At 46.4% G+C, this 23678-nt stretch overlaps 1 protein-coding gene across 1 annotated transcript in view; it reads left to right on the top strand.

Annotated features, from left to right (window-relative positions):
- APMAP (adipocyte plasma membrane associated protein) overlaps nt 1–22565 on the top strand; it is a 61232-nt gene extending 38667 nt beyond the window's left edge. Inside the window, exons 5-9 of the mRNA XM_075339417.1 lie at nt 3393–3509; nt 3597–3771; nt 15956–16090; nt 18659–18851; nt 19656–22565. Of these exons, the coding sequence (XP_075195532.1) occupies nt 3393–3509; nt 3597–3771; nt 15956–16090; nt 18659–18851; nt 19656–19865 (830 nt within the window). The 3' untranslated portion in view covers nt 19866–22565. The remainder of the gene's footprint in view (nt 1–3392; nt 3510–3596; nt 3772–15955; nt 16091–18658; nt 18852–19655) is intronic.
- Nucleotides 22566–23678: the final 1113 nt, after the last annotated feature.

Below are 23678 nucleotides of genomic sequence, written 5' to 3'. Positions count from 1 at the left end.
ATACCTTCCATGATTAATCTGTAAGTTACAGTAAATACACACACACACACACACACACACACACACCTGAAAAAATCATTTATTAGAAATAAAAAACATTAACAAATTCCCTGGTTCACCAATTTAATAAGCCCCAAAAAGCCCTCCATGTCCGGCGTAATCCACGGATCTCCAGCGTCACTTCCAGCTCTGCTGCATGAAGGTGACCGGAGCTGCAGAAGACACCGCCGCTCCTGTCAGCTCCACGCGGCAACTGAGGTGAGTAGTGCGATCAGCTGAGCTGTCACTGAGGTTAACCGGTGGCCGCCACTGGATCCAGCGGTGGCCGCGATTAACCTCAGTGACAGCTCAGCTGATCGCGCTACTCACCTCAGTTGCTGCATGGAGCTGTCTGGAGCGGCGGTGTCTTCTACAGCTCCGGTCACCTCCATGCAGCAGAGCTGGAAGCGACGCTGGACCATCCTGGATTACGCCGGACATGGAGGGCTTTTTGGGGCTTATTTAAATTGGTGATGAGGGAATTTGTTAGTGTTTTTTATTTCTAATAAATGATTTTTTTCAGGTGTGTGTTTGTTTATTTACTGTAATTAACTTCCATGATTAATCTGTAATCTCGTGGAGACGCCTGACATGATTAATCTAGGATTTAGTGGCAGCTATGGGCTGCCATTAACTCCTTATTACCCCGATTTGCCAACGCACCAGGGCAAATCGGGAAGAGCCGGGTACAGTCCCAGAACTGTTGCATCTAATGTATGCGGCAATTCTGGGCGGCTGCTGACTGATATTGTTAGGCTGGGGGGCTCCCCATAACGTGGGGCTCCCCATCCTGAGAATACCAGCTTTTAGCCGTATGGCTTTATCTGGTTGGTATTAAAATTGGGGGGGACCGCACGCCGTTTTTTTTAATTACTTAATTATTTATTTCACTGCACAGTATAGACCCGCCTGAAGCCCTGATGAAGCCACATATGGTGGCGTAACGCGTGGGGCAGGCGCACCCATACCACTTCCCTCACTATTTACTTACCTGGTATTGTATTAGCTCTCTTTGATCTGTACCATATTTATGTGAATCCTACAATTGGTGACTATGTACTGCTGTATACTGTCCTTTGGTACTGCTATTTTGAGCTTGTATGCTTCATATTAATTCATGAGGTTTTGGTTGGTGATGTGCCAATTTGCTCATGGGTAGATCATTCTTTTGATCTTTCCCATTTTTAAATGGTCTTAACAATATTTCTCTGTGTTACTAATAAACTTTTTCACACTTTTTGCATGCAACAAGGGACTCCTCTTGCTTGATTCCATTATTCTGGATTTTCCAGTATATGTTTGGTGTAGTTGTGCTCACTCTTTCCCATGTGTTGTGTTCCAGATTCTATTTATGGGTTGAAGCACACTTCCATTACCTATATATATTTAATGGTGGTGCCGTCCCTATTTTGTTCTATGACAGTATAGACCCGCCCACCGGCTGCTGTGATTGGGTGCAGTAAGACACCTGTCACTCAGCGTGGGGGCGTGTCTCACTGCAACCAATCATAGGCGCCTGTGTGTTGGGAAAGCAGGGAATACGAGATTGTTTAATGAGCGGCCGGCTTTTTCAAAATAGTAAAAGCCGCCGCAGCGGTGTGAACGCCGTGCAGCGCCGCGCCGGAGATCGGGGAACGGTGAGTATGAGAGAGGAGGGGAAAATGACCGACAGACTGTGAGAGAGGGACAAAGATAGTGACGGACCGACTGAGCGAGAATAGAGACCGAGAGGGAGAGACCGACTGATAGAGAATAGTGATTGACAGACATTGTAAGACATCACTCGTTTCCAGTGTTTTAGGAAACATGCGAGAAATGTATTTAGAAAATCACTAGGATGGTGTGAGTGCCGTCCCGTGACATCCGATTATTTACACGCTCCCATAGACTTGCATTGGAGAGACTCGCAGTAGAAACTCGCAAAAAAGCAGCATGCTGCCATTTTTTTTCCTCAGTCCGATTTGGCAAATGCGAGCTGAATCATTCACTAACGTGTCCGATTCCAGTGCGAGATTTTCTCGCATTGCTCTACTGCGAGAAACTCACAAGTGAGAAGCAGCCCTTATAGTCGCTGAATGTCTGTCTTTTTACTAGGCTTTATGAGGCAATCCCTCTACCACTGCCCCTAAACCCCCTGAAGAAGCATGTTGTGAAACGCGCATTAAAATGAGGATGCAGGGAGCGGCTTGTTTGTAACTGCATGAATTTGGGTCAGTGAGCAGGATAGTTATACTTTATTTGATCTATTCTGCAGTTTATTTTTTGTGATTTAGACCTTATTTACCTGCTTCAATTCCTCTGTCTGATTTGACCATGTACTTTGTTTCCCATTATGGTTCCTACTCTATATTTACCTATGATTCTTTGCGTGGTGACATTGTTAATTCTTCCCCAATGCCTAAATTGACTTTTAATATATGTTTTTCTGTATATGTTTGGTTTTATTTCCCAGCTTTCTATAATGTAAAATGATATATTGAGCTCTTGCATTTTATCTATGTAGAATTTTTTAGTATTGTGTTTCTTGTCTGTGGCTGATCTTTTAAGAGCCCTCTTTTGGCTTCTGATGGGTAAATGATGGTATACAGTTGACGTGTACACCAGGAGCTTTATGCTGTATATATCCCAAGCTTCGACTGATGTATACAAAGTGGCTAATAAAAGGTGAAAACATCCTGTTCTGAATCAATCTACAGTGGAACCTTGGTTTAAGAGTAACCCGGTGTGCGAGTTTTTCACTATACAAGCAAAGCTTGCTGCAAATCTGTAACTCGGTTACGAGCAAGCTTTGCTATACGAGCAAAATACCGCACACCCTTCCGGTTCCGCACGCACAAACACACACCTTATGCTCACATAACCTCCGTTACCTCGCCGGCCTCATACATGGTTTTTGTAGTCCGCCGGTATGTGGATCCGGTAACCATCGCGACCGATGCAGGCGCTGCCGCTATCAGTGCTTCCTAAAGGCAGCGCGCTGGACAATCTGAGGCAAGCTGCTCATGCAAATGATGACATGGCCGCCATGATTACCGACAGATTGCAAGAACCAGGCCGGCGAGGGAACGGAGGATATGTGAGCATAATGTGCGTTTGTGTGTGTGTATGGAATGGCACAATAGGGGACCAGGATGGGACATTGCACAAGTTGTGGAACGAATTGTCTGCATTGCAATGATTTTCCTATGGGAAATCTTGGTTTGCTAGACGAGTAACTTGGTTTACCGGCACACTCCCAGAACCTATGGTTTTCGTAAACCAAAGTTCCACTGTATCTCCCATTTTTACGCTCCATATTTTTGTGTTTGGTACTAATTTTTATACTTAATTCTGCATTGTGCTTTCATTAACAGGAACCCGAGACAATGAACCAAACTGTGGAAGACCCCTGGGAATCCGAGTTGGCCCTAATGGGACCCTTTTTGTTGCAGATGCTTACCAGGGAATATTCGAGGTGAATCCCACCACAGGTGAGTAACGCTGGGGCACGTTGGTATCTGTGTGGTTACGATTATACTAGTACTTGTGAGGTTATTATGGTGTTCCCTCTTGTGTAGGTGCGGTGGTGCATCTGGTATCTTCTGCCACTCCGATTCAAGGAAAGAAAATGTCCTTTGTCAATGATCTCACAGTGACCAGCGACGGCAGGAAGATCTACTTCTCCGATTCCAGCAGTAAATGGCAGAGACGGGACTACCCTTATCTGGTCATGGAGGGCACAGACGACGGACGGTAAGCATTTCTGGTTTCCATTAAAAAAATAAAGTAAATTAACCTAATTACTGAAATGAAGGTCCAAAATATTAAATCTCCCTACATTATAGATATATTTGTTTTTCTTGCTCATTTTTTACCCCTAGTCAGTGTTGAAACTAATTTGCAACATTGTGATGATGGTCTTCCTTTCTTACAGCAGCTCTATAATGTGCTCTCATGAGGCAACCCTAATGGTTACTTCATCCCATATTGTATCTATGATGGTCTTCTTTTGTGGCTGTTTGAATGAAAAACATCTAATACCAAGTTCCATGACCCCTTTATGGTTTCCTGTTGAAATTAGCAGACATGTGCGAGGTTCACCGTAGCAGCCAGTGGTGATCACCCCTTCATGATTTAGGACGTACCGTTACACCTTAGGTCGTGAAGGGGTTAACAGATTCCGTTTAACAGCCACCTATGATATTGACACTTAGGATGTGTGTGCACCCTGAGTTTTTTGTGCAGAGGTTTTCAGCACCAAAACCTGCACCTTGTGGCAGAAAAACACACCAAAAAATCGTGCATTTTTTTTTGCCATGCTGTTGTGTGTGTGTGTGTGTGTGTGTGTGTGTGTGTGAAATCATTGGCTGGAAGGTCTAGAAACGCAGCAACCCCCCCCCCCTTCCGCAACAATGATTGACATACTGCTTCTTTTTTTTCTGTACCCAAAACTGCAAAGAAAAACCAAGCAACGTGCGCAGAGCACTTAAGAATTCTCATACTTTGCTGGCATTCGGATAGACATGTAGATTAGTGCCACCTACCTTGTTTTTCCAAAAATAAGACCCTGTCTTATATTTTTTCTGCCCCCCAAAAAAGCACTAGGGCTTATTTTTGGAGGAGGTCTTATTCTTGGAGAAAAATGGTTGGGGGTAACTTTACCCCCCCCAAAAAAGCAGACCCCCCCCCCCCCACACTTCCCAGGAGACTCATACTCACCAGACCAGGACGTCTGCGTGGTTCCCAGGTCCTCCTGTCATCTCCGGTCGGTGCTGCACGCCGTCCTACCCTGCTGCTAGCTGACACGCTGACACACACAGCAGATCGCAGGCACACACAGCAGATCGCAGGCACACACAGCAGATCGCAGGCACACACAGCAGATCGCAGGCACACACAGCAGATCGCAGGCACACACAGCAGATCGCAGGCACACACAGCAGATCGCAGGCACACACAGCAGATCGCAGGCACACACAGCAGATCGCAGGCACACTCAGCAGATCGCAGGCACACTCAGCAGATCACACACACACACACACACACACACACACAGCCGATCACAGATACATACATCCGATCGCAGGCACACACACACAGCAGATCACACACAGCCGATCGCAGGCCACACACAGCCGATCGCAGGCCACACACAGCCGATCGCAGGCCACACACAGCCGATCGCAGGCCACACACAGCCGATCGCAGGCCACACACAGCCGATCGCAGGCCACACACAGCCGATCGCAGGCCACACACAGCCGATCGCAGGCCACACACAGCCGATCGCAGGCCACACACAGCCGATCGCAGGCCACACACAGCCGATCGCACACGCAGGCACACGCATGACATCACACATCACATCACGCACTTACGGCAGCAGGGAATGAAGCAAGTCACGTGTCCGGCCGCAGGTCCTGTTTGTTGCGCTCTACTGCACTGCCTCTCAGGATTCTCCCAGCGAGAAGAGATCGGTGTCGCTGGATGAGGTGAGTGTGTATGCGATCCGATGTGTGTGCGATCCGATGTTTGTGTGTGAGAGAGAGCTGATGTGTGAGAGCTGATGTGTGCGGGTGTGTGATCACTGCAGGTCCTGCCGCTCAGTGTCGGGTGAGTGTAATTGCCGGGTGCCGCTGTGTTTAATGAAGTGTCCTGTAGTATCTGTATCTTTTTTAGCTGCAGGGACACTTCATTATTGAGCCGCGACTAGGGCTTATTTTCGGGGGAGGGCTTATAAGCTTTTCTCCGAAAATGCTGAAAATCCCTGCTAGGGCTTATTTTTGGGGGAGGTCTTATTTTTTGGAAAAACACGGTATTGGAAGTAGCAATCCTAAAAGTCAAAAGCAGCTCTTTAACGAGCCTTTTCATATGACTTGGCATAGGGTTTATGCCGGATCAGAACCTCATTTTGCAGACACGGTGTTTCAGGGTGATTGCCCCTCGTCACTGCAAAGTATGAGATTTGATCTGGCTGAATGAAAAGCTATAGTGGGGTCTAAGGGGAAAACGTTTCTCCTTGCGGAGACCTGACAATCAATCTGCCAGTGAGGAGACAGATTGTTTTGTCAGGTCTACACAAGGAAAAAAGTTTTTTCCCCTTAAATCTGCATAAAAAAAACGCATAAAAAAAAAAAAAAGCATGTTCACAAGGCCTTAAATGTTTTAATCCTTTAGTAACAATCACTGCAAAGCTAAAACTGATATGCACAGGAGCTGTGTGGAGCTGGCTAATGAACGGAGCCCTCTTTATATATGGCAGGAGCAGGATATATTATAGAGCTTACATCAGCCTGCAAATTAAAATTATTTACACCACGTGCACACATTGAGTATTTGGTTAGGTTTTTACCTCAGTATTTGTAGCCAAAACCAAGAGCAAAAGTATAGTTGAAACACGGGCACCACTTTCTGGATTTATCACCCACTCCTGGCTTTGGCTACAAATACTGAGGTAAAAACTCACCAAATACTCGGTGTACACGTAGTGTAAAGGGGGCTTTACACGCTGCGATATCGGTAACGATATATCTTCGGGGTCACGTCGGTTGTGACGCACATCTGGCGCCGTTACCGACATCGCAGTGTGTAACACAAATGAGCGACGATCAACGAGCACAAAAAATGTGAAAAATCGTTGCTCGTTGACACGTCGCTCATTTCCTTAATATCGCTGCTGCTGCCGGTACGATGTTGTTCGTCGGTCCTGCGGCAGCACACATCGCTCTGTGTGACGCCGCAGGAACGACGAACATCTCCTTATCTGCCTCCACCGGCAATGCGGAAGAAAGGAGGTGGGCGGGATGTTATGTCCCGCTCATCTCCGCCCCTCCGCTTCTATTGGTGACCTTGCTGTGACGCCGAACGCACCTCCCCCTTGAAGGAGGGATTGTTCGGCGGTCACAGCGACGTCGCTGCACAGGTGTGTGCGTGTGACGCTGCCGTTGCGATAATGTTCGCTACGGCAGCAATCACCACATATCGTTACAATGACGGGGGCGGGTGCTATCGCATGCGACATCGCTAGCAATCACTAGCGATGTTGCATCATGTAAAGCACCCTTTAGTGTGCAGGCGGCTTCTGAAACTTTAGGCCTGGAGCCCCCTCTTAGCCCCGTAATGTGTCCATGGAGTGCCGATGGCTCCTCATACCAGCCAGGGGCCTATTGAAGTCCTTCCACAATATATAATTTGGTATCACTACATCTATAAAAGTCTGGACTCCTAAAATATCATTGTTAATTCTTCACGGTCACAAATGAAAAAAACTAAATAATTAAAAATGTCACCGTTTTTTATTTTATTTTTTATTTTTTTTATCACATCACCTCCTATAACAAGTGGGATATAAAGTGCTGAAAAATGGTGCCAGTATAAACTATAGTTTGTGCTAAGAAAAAAGTGTCTGTATATTGTCCTTTGGGCAGTGTAGAGTCAGTGTACATCGCAGAGAGGTTTTCTCGCTCCATCCGTGTCACATGCAGCAAGAAGAGCCTCAACCGTGAAGGAAAGCCGGCACCAACAGCCAGCGTTATGTGCCACAACCACTAGCACATGGGCACTGAACTCCTTTTCTGGATTTGAGTCATTTTATTTTGTGAGCCTATGGACTTGTTCACTCATTTTTTTGCCACAGAAAAAATGCAGCATTTTACATTCCCAGCAAAGTGACTGATCTCTCTGAAGTCTCCTGCACACGCTGCTTATTTTTTTTCCCTGCAGATTTGATCCATCAAAGTGTGTCAATTCTTTCAGCGTTTTACACCTTCTCACAGCAACAAGAGGGCAACAGGGTTTACCTGCTGAAGCCATAGAATCTAATGCACAGGATGCAGCAAAACCCCAATAAAGATGGAGGCAACAGGTGCAAAACACTGATGGAGCAACCACTCACACACTGCCACTCCATGGAGGAGGTGATTGCTAAGTATTACAAGTGCACACAAATAGCTTGTATAGGGTGCTGTTCACACATATAGGTGCACAGTGTCTGGATTTACGGCCTATTAATGACGACCATGCTATTAGACTAGGCGGGCTGCCCAGCACTATATAAGTGCACCACCCAAGAACCGAGACCCCAGTTTACAAGGTCTACATTACTGGGCCTGGCTGCATCCTGTATGAAGATATAAGTGTAAAAATATATATTTAAAATATTTATGAGGTATTGGGCATAACTAATAGGCTGTAGGCCAGATACTGTGCACCTACATGTGTTAACGGCGCCCCATACAAGTCTATTTTGTGTGTAATTTCTTTGTCGCTCCATTGGGAGACCCAGACAATTGGGTGTATAGCTTCTGCCTCCGGAGGCCACACAAAGCATTACACTTTAAAAAGTGTAACCCCTCCCCTCTGCCTATACACCCCCCCGTGCATCACGGGCTCCTCAGTTTTATGCTTTGTGTTGAAGGAGGCACACATGCACTCATGCTCCCATTTTAGTCAGCAGCAGCTGCTGATTATATCGGATGGAAGAAAAGAGGGCCCTAACAGGGCTCCCGGCATGCTCCCTTCTCACCCCACTAAGTCGGCGGTGTTGTTAAGGTTGAGGTACCCATTGCGGGTACACAGGCCGGAGCCACATGCCGTTTTCCTTCCCCATCCCTTAGGGGCTCTGGGAGAAGTGGGATCCTATCCGGTCATCCAGGCACTGGGACCGGGCTCCATCCGCAGCCTCTGTGGGATTCTGACGGACAGGAGACTGAGTATCTTCAGGGACAGGGCCCTGCATCTACAGGTACTCTGTGTCCCCTTGGGGACGGTGCATGGAGCACCTTGACCTCAGATGCTGCAGCGACTGCGGTGTTGGTAGGAGACCGGGACTACCGCGCCGACCGCGCCTGCTTGCCGTCCCCGGCTTTTGCGACCTAGTGCCTTAAACTCCCGCCCCCGGGCCTGCCAGTCAGGGGGAAGGGCGGGACGGTCGGTCTGACGCCGACAGTGAGGGCTGGAGCACACTTGGCTGTCCTCCGCCCCCCTCACTAATCACTCTGGGACACCAGATTCCCGCATTTTTGTAGTTACGCCCACGGCTCCCTCCTCCCCTGTAAACGCCGACAGCCATGTTTTAAGCACATTCTGCCGGTGGAGGACTTCTGGCAGCACCTCTGGGAGACCCGAGGCAGGGAATCTGGTGGCCACACACTGCTTGAGCGGTTGGTAAGCCAGGTGGCTTCTTCCCACCGGTGCTGGGCCCCCTAGAGTGCTGAACTGTATATATATATATATATATATATATATATATATATATATATATATATATATATATATATATATATATATATATATATATATATATATATATATATATATATATATATATATATATATATATATATATATATATATATATATATATATAATATATATATATATATATAATATATAAAATATTTGTATACATTTTCTCGGTTCGGCTGTACTGTTAGCTTGTGGCTATATATCCCTCAGTGATCACTCTCCTGGGAGACTACAGCATGTCGTTCACAAGGAGCAAGGGTGCCAAGACACAGGGTTATTTTGCAACCTGTACCTCTTGTGCGGCTATGCTACCTGCAGGTTCCACCTACCCTTACTGTGAGCAATGCTCGGGCCATGTGGCACTCGCTCAGCCGGAGCCTGGGGCACTGGTGGGACCCTCGGCCCAGGTAGAACCGCCGGCTTCCCCTGTCCAGGCGGCAGGGACAGAGTTTGCAGCTTTTGCTGAGAAACTATCTGAGTCACTTTCACAATCCATGGCTCAGTCTATGGACAAATGGTCTGCTAAGATACTAGAAGCTTTGCAGTCCAGACCGGCCCTTACACAGGCCCCGGGCACTGCGGGATCGCCCCCAGGCCCCTCTCGGTCTGCGACGAAGCGTGCTCCTGGGGTGGCCTCTAGTTATTACGTGGAGGACTCCGGCACGGACCGCAGTCCCAGACCGGCTAAGCGGGCTCGCTTAGAATCTTCCCCGACTTCATCACGCTGTTCGGGGTCTCAGCTTGAGGACTCTCTAGAGGATGAGGCGGAGGTCGCAGCCCAGGACTCTGACCCTGACGTTGCTCTCAATCTTGATACACCTGAAGGGGACGCCATAGTAAATGACCTTATAGCGTCCATCAACCAGGTGCTAGATCTTTCTCCCCCAACTCTACCTATAGAGGAGTCGGCAGCACAGCAGGAGAAGCACCAGTTTAGGTTTCCCAAACGTACTCGGAGTGTGTTCTTCGATCACTCGAACTTCAGAGATGCTGTCCAGAAGCACAGGGCTTTCCCGGACAAGCGCTTTACTAAACGCCTTAATGACACACGTTACCCCTTCCCCTCTGACGTAGTTAAGGGTTGGGCTCAATGTCCCAAGGTGGATCCTCCAGTCTCTAGACTGGCGGCTAGATCCGTAGTAGCAGTGGCTGACGGTTCAACGCTCAAGGATGCCACGGACAGGCAGATAGAGCTCCTAATGAAATCCATCTATGAAGCCATAGGCGCGTCCTTTGCCCCAGCCTTTGCAGCAGTGTGGGCACTCCAGGCTATCTCAGCTTGTCTGTCTGAGATTAATGCGGTCACCCGTACCTCTGCTCCGCAAGTAGCGTCTTTGACTTCTCAGGCGTCGGTATTTTCATCCTACGCCATGAATGCTGTCATGGACTCGGCTAGCCGTACAGCGGTAGCATCCGCCAATTCGGTGGCAGTCCGCAGGGCCATGTGGCTACGCGAATGGAAGGCAGACTCTGCTTCCAAGAAGTTCTTGACCGGTTTGCCCTTTTCTGGCGACCGATTGTTTGGCGAACAATTGGATGAAATTATTAAGCAATCCAAGGGAAAGGACTCGTCCTTACCCCAGCCCAAACCAAAGAGACCTCAGCAACGAAAAATTCAAGCGAGGTTTCGGTCCTTTCGGCCCTCAGCCAGGTCCCAATCCTCATCGTCCAACAGGTCACAGAAGAGCCAGAGAAACTCTTCTGCATGGCGGTCTAAGTCACGTCCTCCAAAGACCGCCGGAGGCACCGTCTCCAAGGCGGCCTCCTCATGACTTTCGGCCTCCCCAAACCGCATCCTCGGTCGGTGGCAGGCTCTCCCGCTTTTGCGACGCCTGGTGGCCACATGTCCAAGACCGATGGGTGAGGGACATTCTGTCTCACGGTTACAGGATAGAGTTCAGCTCTCGTCCTCCGACTCGTTTTTTCAGAACATCTCCGCCCCCCGAGCGAACCGTTGCACTTTTTCAGGCGGTGGACACTCTGAAGACAGAAGGAGTTGTGATCCCCGTTCCCCTTCAGGAACGTGGTCGCGGTTTTTACTCGAACCTGTTCGTGGTACCAAAAAAGGACGGTTCATTCCGTCCCGTTTTGGACCTCAAATTGCTCAACAGACATGTGAGAACCAGGCGGTTTCGCATGGAATCCCTCCGCTCTGTCATCGCTTCGATGTCCCAAGGAGACTTCCTGGCATCAATCGACATCAGGGATGCCTATCTCCACGTGCCGATCGCTCCAGAGCATCAACGCTTCCTGCGTTTCGCCATTGGGGACGAACACCTTCAGTTTGTGGCACTGCCTTTCGGCCTGGCGACAGCCCCACGGGTCTTCACCAAGGTCATGGCATCCGTGGTGGCGGTCCTACACTCTCAGGGCCACTCGGTGATCCCGTACTTAGACGATCTCCTAGTCAAGGCACCCTCCCGGGTGGCATGTCAACACAGTCTGACCGTGGCTCTGGAGACTCTCCAGAGGTTCGGGTGGATCATCAATTTCCCAAAGTCAAAATTGACTCCGACCCAATCACTGACTTACCTCGGGATGGAGTTTCATACTCTCTCAGCGATAGTCAAGCTACCGCTGGACAAACAGCGTTCGCTGCAAACAGGGGTGCAATCTCTCCTTCGGGCCCAGTCACACCCCTTGAGGCGCCTCATGCACTTCCTGGGGAAGATGGTGGCAGCAATGGAGGCAGTTCCCTTTGCGCAGTTTCATCTGCGTCCACTCCAATGGGACATTCTCCGCAAATGGGACAAGAGGTCGACGTCTTTAGACAGGAACCTCTCTCTTTCTCTGGCAGCCAAGACCTCTCTTCAGTGGTGGCTTCTTCCCACTTCCCTGTCGAAGGGAAAATCTTTCCTGCCCCCATCCTGGGCTGTGGTCACGACGGACGCGAGTCTGTCAGGGTGGGGAGCGGTTTTTCTCCACCACAAGGCTCAGGGAACCTGGACTCCGACAGAGTCCTCCCTTCAGATCAATGTTCTGGAGATAAGGGCAGTGTATCTAGCCCTAAAAGCGTTCCATCGGTGGCTGGAGGGCAGGCAGATCCGCATACAGTCGGACAACGCCACGGCGGTCGCGTACATCAACCACCAGGGCGGCACTCGCAGTCGTCAAGCCTTCCAAGAAGTTCGGCGGATTCTGCTGTGGGCGGAGGCCACAGCCTCCACCATCTCCGCGGTTCACATCCCAGGCGTAGAAAACTGGGAAGCAGACTTTCTCAGTCGCCAGGGCATGGACGCAGGGGAATGGTCTCTTCACCCGGACGTGTTTCAAGAGATCTGTTGCCGCTGGGGAACGCCGGACGTCGATCTCATGGCGTCTCGGCACAACAACAAAGTCCCGGCATTCATGGCACGGTCTCAGGATCACAGAGCTCTGGCGGCGGATGCCTTAGTTCAGGATTGGTCGCAGTTTCGACTGCCTTATGTATTCCCTCCTCTGGCAATGCTGCCCAGAGTGTTGCGCAAGATCAGGTCCGACTGCCGCCGCGCCATCCTCGTCGCTCCAGACTGGCCGAGGAGGTCATGGTACCCGGACCTGTGGCACCTCACGGTGGGTCAACCATGGGCGCTCCCAGACCGACCAGACTTGCTGTCTCAAGGGCCATTTTTCCATCTGAATTCTGCGGCCCTCAACCTGACTGTGTGGCCATTGAGTCCTGGCTCCTAGCGTCCTCAGGGTTATCTCAAGAGGTCATTGCCACTATGAGACAGGCCAGGAAACCAACGTCAGCCAAGATCTATCACAGGGCTTGGAGGATCTTCTTAGCCTGGTGCTCTGATAAGGGGTTTACCCCCTGGCCGTTTGCCTTACCCACGTTTCTTTCCTTCCTTCAATCCGGAATGGACAAGGGTTTGTCTCTCGGCTCTCTCAAGGGACAAGTCTCGGCGCTTTCCGTGTTTTTTCAAAAGCGTCTAGCCAGGCTTCCGCAGGTCCGCACGTTCCTGCAGGGAGCTTGCCACATAGTTCCACCTTACAAGCGTCCGCTGGAACCCTGGGATCTCAACAGGGTTCTACGGGCTCTTCAGAAACCACCTTTTGAGCCGCTGCGGGATGTCTCTCTATCACGTCTTTCGCAGAAGGTGGCATTTCTAGTGGCAGTTACATCACTCCGAAGAGTGTCAGAGCTTGCAGCGCTGTCATGCAAAGCCCCCTTCCTGGTATTTCACCAGGATAAGGTGGTTCTGCGTCCGGTCCCGGACTTTCTCCCCAAAGTGGTGTCCCCTTTTCATCTCAATCAGGATATCTCCTTACCTTCATTTTGCCCTCATCCAATTCACCAATGTGAAAAGGATTTGCATTTGTTAGATCTAGTGAAAGCACTCCGGATCTACGTGTCTCGCACGGCGCCACTGCGCCGTTCTGATGCGCTCTTTGTCCTTGTCGCTGGCCAGCGTAAGGGGTCGCAGGCTTCCAAGTCAACCTTGGCTCGGTGGATCAAGGAACCGATTTTTGAAGCCTACCGTTCTTCTGGGCTTCCGATTCCTTCAGGGCTGAAAACCCATTCTACCAGAGCCGTGGGTGCGTCCTGGGCATTGCGGCACCGGGCGACGGCTCAGCAGGTGTGTCAGGCAGCTACCTGGTCTAGTCTGCACACTTTCATGAAACACTATCAGGTGCATACCTATGCTTCGGCGGATGCCAGTCTAGGTAGGCTAGTCCTTCAGGCGGCGGTTGCCCACCTGTAAGAGGAGGGCCGTTGTTGGCTCTTTTTATCAGGGTATTCTTTTACCCACCCAGGGACTGCTTTTGGACGTCCCAATTGTCTGGGTCTCCCAATGGAGCGACAAAGAAGAAGGGAATTTTGTTTACTTACCTTAAATTCCTTTTCTTCTAGCTCCTATTGGGAGACCCAGCACCCGCCCCTGTTCCCTTCGGGCTGTTGTTCTTTTGTGTACACATGTTGTTCATATTGAATTGTTCTTTTGGTTCATGGTTTTCAGTTCTCCGAACATCCTTCGGATTGAATTTACCTTAGACCAATTTATAAGTTTCCTCCTTCCTGCTTTTGCACCAAAACTGAGGAGCCCGTGATGCACGGGGGGGTGTATAGGCAGAGGGGAGGGGTTACACTTTTTAAAGTGTAATACTTTGTGTGGCCTCCGGAGGCAGAAGCTATACACCCAATTGTCTGGGTCTCCCAATAGGAGCTAGAAGAAAAGCAATCACCTTCTCCATGGAGTGGCAGTGTGTGAGTGGTTGCTCCATCAGTGTTTTGTGTTGTGAATGTCAGTTATGCTTTTGCTGCTGTGAGGCTCCCTCTTGTGGCCGGGAATGATTTGGACAGAGACCAGGTGTGCTGGAGCAATGGGTGTTTCCATTGATAACTCTCTGCCTATTTAAACCTTGGTCTGCTGGCAGTCTGAGCCGGTTATCATTGTCCTGTAGCTTACCAGCCTTTTCATCTTGCTTCTGACCACATCTACCCCAGGTAAGTGCTTGGTTATGTTGTTTTTGGTCTTTTGTTCTTATCTGGGTTGTCAATTATTGTGGTTGTCAGTTTACTTGCATGCAGGAATCTTCCCTCTCTGTTGTCCCTGCAGCTATGTTTGGAGTTTTGCTCCTATAAGTCCATGTGTTTGTTGCTTCTTGAATTTTGTTTTCTGTTCATTGGTTCATTGGTTTGACAAGAGCGCCTGATATAGGACGGAGTGCAGATCGTGCGATCTGAGGACTTTTTTTGTACTATCAGGTATTTGGGTTTTTGTAGGGTTTTTCTCTGGCCACCATCAGCCCCTTTCCTATTCTTTCCTATTCTTTCCTATTTAGTCAGTGGGGCCTCACCTTTGCTAATCCTATCATCCTTCTGTGTATTGTGTTTTTCCTATATCACCGTAGTCTTTGAATGTGGGGGGCTTGCTATACCTTTTGCGGTCTATTTCTGAGGCAGAGAGTTATTCATTCTTCCTTTAGGATAGCTAGTCCTCCAGCTGGGTTCGCAGTGCATAGGATGTTAGTTCACCCCTCAGCTACTTCTAGTGTTGATGGTTGGTTAGTAAGGGCATGGCGGCCAGATTAGGTGCCAATGCTCTTGTCACCTTTTTTGCCAATGATCTATTGTGAACTTCCATGGTTCCGGATCATAACAGTTTTGCACCTGTTGCCTCCATCTTTATTGGGGGCTTTGCTGCATCCTGTGAGTGCATTAGATCCTTTGGCCTGGGCAGGTTAAGAGTGATTCCCTCTTGTTGCTGTAAGTATTTGATTTTTGGGGGGAAATTATTTTCCTCTTTTTGTTACTTTTTTATCTATCCGTGTTTTACACCCATTTAAAACAATGAGAAAAAACATCTAAAAACACATTTTTCCAATGCTCTGCTGTTTGCTGCTACATATACTCGGTGTGCACACATACTAAGGGTTGTTTTAAAATAATGTGTCATTGCTAAATATATAATTGTAACATCCATTGTACACAGGATCTGAGTAAGAGCCGGGGAAGGACGTGGTATAAAGCTTTATATACGCAGATCAGAGGCAGCGCCGTCCTCTAATCCTGGGTTATCGTGTGACAACTTGTAAAGGACAGACACTCAGAAGCATGAGTTATATGGAAAGACTTTAGAAGATTATCCTCAATAATAAGGAAATCTGTTACGGAGGATGTTTTCTGACACTGATGAGGCGCTGTCCATTCAGCCACATGACATCCTGGGATTACCTTTAATCCTTCCATTATGTCTCCTTGTAGATTGCTGGAATATGACACATTGACGAAGGAGGTGAAGGTTTTGATGGGAGGATTGCGATTTGCCAATGGCGTGCAGCTTTCTCCAGCGGAAGATTTTGTGCTTGTTGCTGAAACCACAATGGCACGTGTGAGGAGGTAAGTGCCGCCGGGGGTCACCGCGCTCGCCCTCGCTTCACCCAGTGCCAATTACTGCCACAAAGAAACCTTCTATGATGAGCATTGGAAGAAAACAAAATCCCACTGTCTTCTACTTCTATAAGTCTATGCATATGTCAATTTCAATATGTCGCACCAAAATATCTATTCTTCTAATTAGTTATATAATGATGTGTATTGAGCGCATTAAAATACTTCCGTTCGCCGTCCTCTCCGGTGTCCAGCGCCGCTCACAGCGTCTACCGTCATCCTGCGAGTCACATGATCCAGAGCGGCGATCGGTATCCGAATGCACTTGCCCACCTTTACATACATAATTAGGACGGATTATGGAATAAAAATGTTGATGAGACTTCTGGATGCTCAGCGCAATCGGACAGGGAACTTTTAAGTTGATCGTTGAGGACGGTAAACCTTATTTTATTTTAATTTTTTTTTTTTTTCATGGTAATCACAGCAAAGCCCCCCTTTATGTAACAGTCTGGGAAAACAAGTTTATTTTTCCAGTCCACACCACATCCCAGTAGTTATGGCAAGGTTCCTTCCCCCAAGTACTTGGTGCACCCTGCCATCAGTAACACTGTCCCCATTGGAGCTCACAATCTAAGGTCCCTATGAGTATGTCTTTGAAGTGTGGGAGGAAACCCACACAAACACGGGGAGAACATACAAACTCCTTGCAGATGTTGTCCTTGGTGGGATTTAAAACCAGGACCCCAGAGCTGCAAAGCAATAGTGCTAACCACTGACCTACTGTGCTGCCCGTATACTGTCAGACTATACCCATTTCTGAACAGTGAGATAGCGCTTAATCCGGCTGCTTGCATTAGGCACCATTATTTTTTTTTTTTTTTTTTTTTATCTGTGCTGGACACTTGGTTTACTTCCTCCTCTGTAAAGCTGGGTTTACACGCTGCAACATCGCAAAGGACATCGCTGTAACGTCACCGGTTTGGTGACGCAATAGCGATCTCCATAAGTCGCTGCTAAGTCTCTGGTGAGCGTTCAACCCGGCAAACCTGGCCAACAACTTACCAGCGATCCGGACCTGCAGAGCGACCTGGCTGGTTGTTGGGGACGTTGATAAGCAGCCTTTTGAAAGGGAAGTTGCTAACAAAGTCGCTGAAAAGGATTCACACACTGAAACTTCATGCTGCACAGCGGGAAACAAAGGACCTAGGAATGGTCCTGAACGACTTGTAGTGATCAGCAACTTCCAGCAACTTCACAGCAGGGGCCAGGTCGCTGATAGGATTCACACACTGCAACATCGCAAACAACATCGCTATTGCGTCACAAAACCGGTGACGTTACAGCGATGTCGTTTGCGATGTTGCAGTGTGTAAACCCAGCTTAATTGCACATTCTTATGGACAACAATACAGAAAAACACAATTTAATTCCAACTATCTGTTCTTTAATGTCAGAATTGCTCCTGTAAGCACTGGGTAATGTGATAATATCTCAGAGCTGATGGAGGTTGAAATTTGCAGCTCATACAGTAGTATCCTTCTTTATTGTCCTGGATTGATTGCCTCCTGGGAAGCCTCATCTTTTAGGTATTATGTCAGTACATCGCTGACTGCCCCTGGTGTCTATGTAGGTATATAATAACCGCCAGACTGTGAGGAAATAAAACCGAATCAGTTCTCACAAAATAATGAGTATATTAACCAAACCTTGTGTAGAGAGCCTCCGGAAATGAGCAAAACTCCCTGTATGTTGCGGAGAAGCGGACCCTGGCCTCCTAAACCTGGGGGCAGCATGACCTGCTTATGATGGGTTTTGTTTATTTTAATGGTTTATGGGGGCTTTTTCAGATGAGCATATTATGTCTGCACTGTATATCTGTAAGATGGATAATGGTATAGATCAGAAGATTTTACACAGCATACACTGGACCATGAAACTCAACCAGCGCGTAAAAAGAAAAGGGGACCTTTATGTGACGTACTGATAAAAATGTATCTGTCTCTGGATGGAAAATTGACAACTGTACATACTTGTCTGAACTTGGCCTTAAAAAGAATCTCTACTACTCAAATTGCTATATTGCCAATATACAATAAAACTGCCTATATTCCTCTTGATCTTGGTTCTGGGGATCGTCTGATGTCATTCCATGTGAGCGCTGCAGCCAATCAGTGTCAGCATCTTTCTCACTTCCTTTGGATGTAACTGATATTGGGGGGGATATTTGGTCAGGTAGCGGCAGCAGCTCTTACTGTTTCCGGGTGTCAGGCTGCCTGCTTCACTCTCATTTCCTTCAGACAACTCATTGGCTGCAGGGCTCATGTGGCATAATAATGTCACATAATTCCCAGGAGTCCTGGTTCATATGCGAGAACGGCGCTGGCATCGGAGGTGAGCACGGGCTGTTTGTTTTGTTGTTTTTTGTTTTTTTTTCTCATTCTATATGGGGAAATGTAGAAATTGAGATAGGGTTATCCAAGAAGTGGAAATCCCCCTTTAAATGCCCAAGCCTTATTCAGTTATGTTTTTCATTCATCTTCTTTTACTAATGTAGGTTTTGTTTATTCTCCCTAGATATTATGTGTCTGGCCTCACAAAAGGCGGAGTAGACATGTTTGTGGACAACTTGCCTGGATTTCCCGATAATATCCGTCTTAGTAGTACAGGGGGATACTGGGTGGCCATGTCTGCTGTAAGACTTAACCCTGGATTTTCCATGATGGATTTCTTGGCAGACAAACCATGGATTAAGAAAATAATATTTAAGGTATGTGCACATAGAGAGGTCTAGCTGCTTCAGTTATAGAGCAAATTATATTAAATACCAGTGATGCCACATTAACAGGGACAGTCACTAACAGAAGGCATGACCGTCCTTTCACAATACTCGAAAGGGGGTTGTCAGCTATCAGAAAACTATTGGGTATAAGCATTGGTAGTTAAAAAATGTCTGTCCTATTTTGAACCGCTTTGTGAATTAAAGTCGTCCATTCAAGTGAATGTATCTGTAAAAAAATAGCGGATAGATCGCAGAGGTAGTATTGAGTAAGCACTACCATGCCTTGGTGCTTGGTAGTTGTAATCAGCAGTTGGACACTCAGGTGGGCTTGACTCGAGCACCTGAGTATAATGGAAGTCAATGGGGGGGGCTCGAGCATTTTTTCCATTATACTTGGTACAGGAGATGACCCCGTCCGAGTGACCAGCTGCTCGTTAAGAGTACCGATCACCTGTACATGGTAGTGCTCACTCATCACTATTCGCTAATAGAACTGAATACCTGTACATGGTGGTGCTCGCTCATCACTACTCAGACTATCCGAGTGTCGGTAGAGTGCTGTCTGTTTCTCACCGACAATTTGCCGATTGTGGAAAACGACACATTGACCATCAAGGGATACCAGCACATTGAAGGAAACTGTTTTTCACATGTGAGAAAGAAAACTGATGTGTGAATTCAGTCTAATGAAGACTATTTAATAAACACATTTAATTTTCTGCAGTGTCCACTTTTGGTATATTACATTCATATTGGAGTAATTTTTCTTTTTTTCTCTTATTCAATCTGCAGATTTTCAGCCATGACACAGTGATGAAGTTTGTCCCCAGGTACAGCCTCGTCCTAGAGCTAGGAGTGAAGGGATCATACAAGAGAAGTTTCCACGACCCTAATGGAGAGGTGGTGCCGTACATAAGCGAAGCTCATGAGCATGATGGATACTTGTACTTGGGGTCTTTCCGCTCACCATTTATCTGTAAACTGAACCTTAAAGATGTTTGAAGTCTGCCTTACATGTGACTGAAGGACGTGCCCCTTCCAGAACCGGGCTGACATCACGGCGGCTGCCCCGGATCACACTCTGCTCTGGATCATACAAGCACACTCTGATTTTGTGATACATTTTGGACGATATCAGTGTAACATTGTTTGGTTTTTTTTTTGGGGGGGTTCTGAACTTGCCAATTTTGTTCTTCTATCAGATAATCTGTAATGAACGCCTTGTCTTGCTTTACTGTATAGAGGATCTATCCAGTGAGGCTTCTTCTGGGGGCAGGGAACCCCCCAATAGTGTCAATGTCCGTAGCGGAGATCTTGTAGTTTGTATTTGTGTTTTCTATTTTGTGATGAGATGTAATCCATTCTATCACTAATGATAGCCGGGTACATTTATGGTACAGGATTGGGGCTGATTGTTGTGATATGCGCTACTGATTCGGGAAGGAGAGAATTACTTATATATATATATATATATATATATATATATATATATATATATATATATATATATATATATATATATATATATATATATATATATATATATATTATAATTTCAAATTAATTTCTAATGGTGGTGTTGTGTTTTTTTTTTTTTTTGTTTTTGTTTTTTTTTATTCCCCCCCCCCAGCCCTTTGCAGCCCCTATAGGAACATGACAAGGGTGTTTGTTTTTGTTTTTTTTTTCTCAAGGAGGGGGTCAGATTTCTATAGAACTGCTACATTTCTTTATATGCATGGGTAATTGCATGGATCTGTATGGTTTGTGCACGCAGCAGACGTCTGCTATAAATACATACTATATGACATTGCAGTAACTCAGGAGTGACAGTGAGTGGTCTTATGTCTGTTCGTTATGTGGGGTATTGGACACGTAGTGGATGGATGTAACCATACCAACATTTTTCAGATTAACGAGTCATAGCATTTATTTTCTGTACTATAGCTATCAGCAAGTTGCTGTTTCATCTAATGAAAGGCTGTCCACTCTTTCAACCATTTGTTTTACTCCAGGACATTCAAATTAGAACTTAGCATTTGGGGGTCCCCATCTCCTATGCAGACCTATGTGTTTCCATGGTTACAGACAAATCCTGCAGGCCCACACTGTATCTATCTATCTATCTATCTATCTATATCTATATCTCTCATGCCCTCTCATCTTAAACGTTACAGACTGTGGGGGCAGATGGAATGAAGTCAGACATGTCTACATGTGGAGGTGGACATAAAAAGCCGCTGCATACACTAAGAAGTGGGATATTGTTAACCCAGACTATTTGTAAAGTTGAGTTTAATTTTTCAAGAGATGTATCAGTAAAATGAGATACATTTATTTTTTAGTCTTTGAGGACAAGAACTAGACAATAGGCAATAAGACACAAACTAGATACAGACACTTGAAGCCCCCATACACATTAGATAAGTCAGCAGAACCTGCCCTGTTTGGCGGGACTGGCCGACCATCTGATGCCTTTGGCGCCGTAATGCCCATACTGACATCCTCGCGCTCTTCTGCCCCCCTCCCCCGGTGAGGATGTCTGTTTCCTCTTTCCTGGCTTCTCACCTAGATGGTGAAGCCCAGGACTGGATCAATCCTTTTCTCCTGCAGTCCAATCACTGGTCTGAATATTTCCGGAATTTTGTGGATTCCTGTCTGCAGAAAAGGAGTGATCCAGTCCAGGGCTTCGCCATCTAGGTGAGAAGCCAGGAAAGAGGAATCAGACGTCCTTGCTGGGGCAGGAGAATGCGAGGACGCCGGTATGCGTGTTACAGCACCTTCTGACTCTTCTTTTGATGAATGATATTGCGTGAGAGAAGGTTCGGTCAGTTGGAATTGTTTCCAAGTGAGAAACTTCCTCCAGTGACTTTGTCTTCTTCCTGCATTGAAAAGACATGAACGCTCGGTAACTGGGAGAGCGATGGGTTTGTGGGAGTGAGGAGGGAGAGAGCTGTTGGCTAAACAGAAGTTCAGCTTCTCATGTATGGCCAGGTTTAGAGCAAATGTTGAAAGAGGAATTAGCCCAATACATTGTTCTAAACCCCCAATACACATTCGATGGCTGTCTCCAAGCGGTGGTCCAGCCAATAATTTGGCCAGCAGTTTTCTCCTCCATCACTTCCATATACCACAGCACCCGCTCTGCCAAGCTCCTTTGTTCTCCATGAGAGAGCCGCTGCCAAACTCCTCTGTTGGCGGCTTACCTTTTAGAAAACAAAATGAACAACAATCCAAAATTTAGACTTGCTGGATCCGGCAAATCTTTGGTGGCCAGGTGGCTTATACTTTGTTTTCCGAAGAATTGTCTTGTTCAGAAAGCCTCTTTACACTTATAATTGGGGAATAAATTTAATGTCACACTTCTAAAATGTTTCATCTGTCATATTTATATAAAATACCATGAGGCGCGGTCTAACAATACAGGCTTTTTGGGTTCCATCACGTTGGTCCACTCTCAGTATAGCCATGCATTCCTATACAAGACTGTTAATTTACCAGTACAAAACTTTTGGCATTAATAGACCTGCGATAATCTCTGGTAATCTTTGGTTATTCCATTTTTTTTTTTTTTTCTCATGATCATTCGAAATAAAAGAAGGAAAATGAAATAAGGGTGGGATCTACTACTGCGCTATGTCATCTTCATGGTAACCATGCATCTGTACATTGTTCATTTAATAAAATGTGTTTGATTTTTTTAAATCCATGTTGATATTTGTTTTGCATTTAATGGTCAGTTGCTTATAGATTTATAAATGCTGGACTAAGGGTATGACCGCACTTTGCGTTTTTACCTGCAGCATTTTCATGCCAAAAGGCATGCGTTTTGCTTTTCCATAATAGTCTATGGAAAAGTTTAATTTCTAGACCGCACTTTGCGTTTCTAAACGCTGCGTTTAATTTGCATATTTTGTGGCAAAAACCATGCGTTCAAAGAAGCAGCATGTCAACTATTATTTTTGCCATTTCTACAGCGTTTTGCTAACATTGAAGTCAATGAGAAATGGCAAAAACCAAGAAACTTCAAATTTCCTGCGTTTTACCTGCTTTTTAGGTGCAGAAAACATGCGTTTTGGACTTCAAAAACGCATGCATTTCTGACATTAAAATAATAGAATAATATGTCCCTTTACACACACACACACTTAGTCCGACAAGTAAATTAAAGAAAATTTTGCTTTTATTGCTATTTTTTAAATAAATATTATAAAACCGCAATAATATCATTAAATCTATTTTCTTTATTAATTCACAAAATATATATGTATTGGGTTTTTTTCTCTTTTTTTCATTCTGTTTGACTATTTAAACTTTATTTAGCAGTGTCTTGATGTTCAAAACGCATCTGTCAAAACGCAGGTGAAAAAGCATGTAAAAAGCGCTGAAAGCGCATCTAAAACGCGGTAAATACGCAGGCGTTTTTAGCGCTAAATTTCTGGAAAAGGCAACTTTGGCTAAATCAATTAAGGCAAAAGCGTGCGTTCTGAACTGCAAGTAGGATGAAGCAAAGTGCGGTCATGGCCTAATAGTTGTATAAACTTCTCATAGATATAAAGTTCTGAGCACGTCAAAGGGAAGCCTCTTTTTTTTTTTTTTTTTTTTTTTTTTTATGGGTTGGCACAGGATTAGAAAAACATGGTCAGTTTCTCTAAGGCCCCCTTCACACGTCCGTGATACACGTGCGTGTTTGGTCCGTTTCCGTATATACCGGAGACACGGCCAAACGTGCACCAATGTTAATCTATGATTGTGGTCACACGTCCGTTATTTCATTATGTCCGTGTGTGCGTGTCCGTGATCCGTATGTGTTTGCGT

The sequence above is a fragment of the Anomaloglossus baeobatrachus genome, chromosome 3 (assembly GCF_048569485.1).
Source record: "Anomaloglossus baeobatrachus isolate aAnoBae1 chromosome 3, aAnoBae1.hap1, whole genome shotgun sequence".
Lineage (NCBI taxonomy): Eukaryota > Metazoa > Chordata > Amphibia > Anura > Aromobatidae > Anomaloglossus > Anomaloglossus baeobatrachus.
Note: the sequence above shows the minus strand (reverse complement) of the source record. Positions and strands in the feature narration are given on the sequence as shown.